Source organism: Chrysemys picta, chromosome 3 (assembly GCF_011386835.1).
Source record: "Chrysemys picta bellii isolate R12L10 chromosome 3, ASM1138683v2, whole genome shotgun sequence".
Taxonomy (NCBI): domain Eukaryota; kingdom Metazoa; phylum Chordata; order Testudines; family Emydidae; genus Chrysemys; species Chrysemys picta.
This window is the reverse complement of record NC_088793.1, coordinates 173,577,793-173,580,507: the sequence shown is the minus strand read 5'-3', so window position 1 is coordinate 173,580,507 and position 2,715 is coordinate 173,577,793. Positions and strand designations below refer to the sequence as shown.

Sequence of the window (2,715 nt, the reverse complement as noted above, 5' to 3'; positions counted from 1 at the left end):
ACATGCTGAGGAGAAAGGATTTGAACCCACCTTTCAGGTTAGTGCTCTAACCACTGGGTTATAGAGTGAGTCTCATTCTTTCTGTGGCCCAATATAATTATTTAAAGTGGAACAACGTCAACAGGAGAGATTGAGGAATATACAAATGAGAATATCCTATAGTCCAGCACATGCCACCATCAGGAGAGGGGTTCCCAGTTGTGGGTTACTAGCAGAGATAAGTATCTATATCTACGAGAGGGATGGAGCCTAGGACACATGCCTCCCTTTGGTATCTTCCACTGGCTAGCTTAAATGGCTCCCCCACATAGTTTGCTGGCTTTTGTGCTTCCCATTCTGAGGCACCTCTCTCTCCCCATTCATTGTATGGGAGTATAGGCACATAATTTAGGCTTTGCAGTGTCACACTGTTGTTCCTATGATTTCCTAGGCTCCTAAAAATTAGGCACTGTGCAGGGCCAGCCAGAGGATTCAGGAGGCCTAGGGCAAAGCAATTTCGGGGGCCACTTCCATAAAAAAAAGTTGCAATACTATAGTAACATGTATTTGGAAATGTAAAAAATAACTAGTGAAATACATTCAAAAATTAATTTGTAATAATTTGAAAATACACTAAATACATTATTTAAAAACATTAAATGCTTTAATGGTATGTATACATTTGCAATTACATAATGGGCTGTTGCTGGGTGATGGTGATGGTTGGTGCCAATGGGCTGTCACTGCCTGGGGGTGGTGCTGCTGTTGCCCAGGGCTGGGTGGGGAGCTGGGCTCTGGGTTGGGGGGTGCCCGGCTCACAGGGGCTGGACTCAGGGCTGTGGGGAGCTGGGGTCAGGGCTGTGGGGAGGATGGGGTCGGGGGGTGTACGGCTCAGAGGGGCTGGGCTCGGAGCTGGGGGTTAGGGCTGTGGGGGATGGGGTTGGGGGGTGCCCAGTCCTGGTCCCTTACCATGCCGCTTACCCCCTCTCCCGGAGCCTCAGCGCGCTGCGTCCAGGAGCCGCTCGGCCGCAGCTCGCAGCCCCGCCCTCTTACCAGCTGAGACGCCGGGGGATGGGGGAAGACGGAGGCGGGGGGAGCCTCCGACATACTCATGGGGGCCTGTGCGGGGCCTGGGGCCTGGGGCAAATTGCCCCACTTGGCGGCCCTGGCACTGTGACACTCACCTTTGCAATGCAACGTCATTTTGCGGATCTGGGCCTCTATGGGTATATCTATACTGCAATTAGATACCTGCGGCTGGCCCGTGCCAGCTGACTCGGGCTCACAGGGCTCAGACTAAGGGGCTGTTTAGTTGAAGTGTAAACATTCAGGCTTGAGCTGCAGCCCAAGCTTTGGGACCCTCCCATCTTGCAAGGTCCTAGAGCCTGGACTCCAGGCCAAGCCCAAAAGTTGCCACCACAATTAAACAACCCCTTAGCCCAAGCCCCATGAGTCTGAGTCAACTGGCATGGGCCAGCCACAGGTTTTTAATTGCAGTGTAGACATATCCTTAGGCTAAGCTCAGACCTACTGGGATAAACACAGTGGATTGCAGGGAGACTGCAAGGCTACATCCCCAGTCTGGAGGAAGAGGGCTGCAGGTCCCCACCCATACAGAGGTGATGGTTGGAAGCATGAAACCTAAATTGGCACCCTCAAGCAGACCACAGACCACAGAGGTTCAGTTAACCCCAGAAATGTGACCGATCACAGTGCAGACCAGAAACTTCCCAGCACAGCTGTGAGAAATATCTGTAACAAACTCTGATTTTTTTTTTTTTTGTTGCTTTTCCATATGGAAATAAGTGTATTTGAGAAAAGTGTCATGAATGGTTCTCTTGTCTCTCTGGCCGCAAAAGGTGCTATGTCCTTCAGCTGAAGCTAAGGCCGTTACATCCCAGTGACTAGCACCATGCCCCACCGCCACCCGCCCATTCAGCCATGGCCTCCAGCTCCGAGCTCGCCTGCATCTACACCACGCTCATCCTGCATGACGACGAAGTCACCGTCACGGAGGACAAAATTAATTCACTTATTAAAGCAGCTGGAGTAAATGTTGAACCTTTCTGGCCAGGCCTGTTCGCAAAGGCTCTAGCTAAAATTGACATTGGAAGCCTGATCTGTAATGTAGGAGCTGGTGGTGCTCCAACTGCTGCTGCTCCTTCTGGGGGTGCTGCTCCCGCTGGTGGGGCTGCCTCTGCTGAGGAGAAGAAAGGAAGAAAAGAAAGAAGAATCTGAGGAATCTGATGATGACATGGGCTTTGGTCTCTTTGACTACACTGACTTTTTGTATCATGATATACACAATATTGCTGAGTCAAAATGAGTCCAATTTTCAAGCAAAACTGGCTTTTGTCTTGAAAACTTGTGAAAATTCAAATGTTTCACACATTTTCATTGCAAAGACAAGTAGTTCCATCAAAAATGCAAACAGAACAACACTTGGGTTGGAAAGGGAAATGTTTCAAAATAAAGTTAAAAATATTTTCATACAGAAATAAACAGAACAAAATTATATATTTTGAAAGAGCCGTCCTTCAGTTTACATGGGTTCCTCCAGCAACATCCCCCCCGATGCTGCCCTGTTGAAAATGAATGACGTTATACCCATCCATACTAACAAGAGACTAACACATTTGACTTTCGTGTAGAATTTTCTTTTTCTTCCATTTCCAAAGTTATCAGTCCATAGTTTAGCTATTTCATTCTGCTACAGTTCTCAATCTCTCCAGCAAA

General features: G+C 48.5%; 1 protein-coding gene across 1 annotated transcript; it reads left to right on the top strand.

Annotated features, from left to right (window-relative positions):
• The first annotated feature begins 1,899 nt into the window (after nt 1-1,899).
• LOC101932439 (large ribosomal subunit protein P1-like) lies at nt 1,900-2,267 on the top strand. The gene has a single exon (XM_042855172.2). The coding sequence runs from the start codon at nt 1,921-1,923 to the stop codon at nt 2,215-2,217; it is 297 nt and encodes a 98-aa protein (XP_042711106.1). The 5' UTR covers nt 1,900-1,920; the 3' UTR covers nt 2,218-2,267.
• The last annotated feature ends 448 nt before the right edge of the window (nt 2,268-2,715 follow it).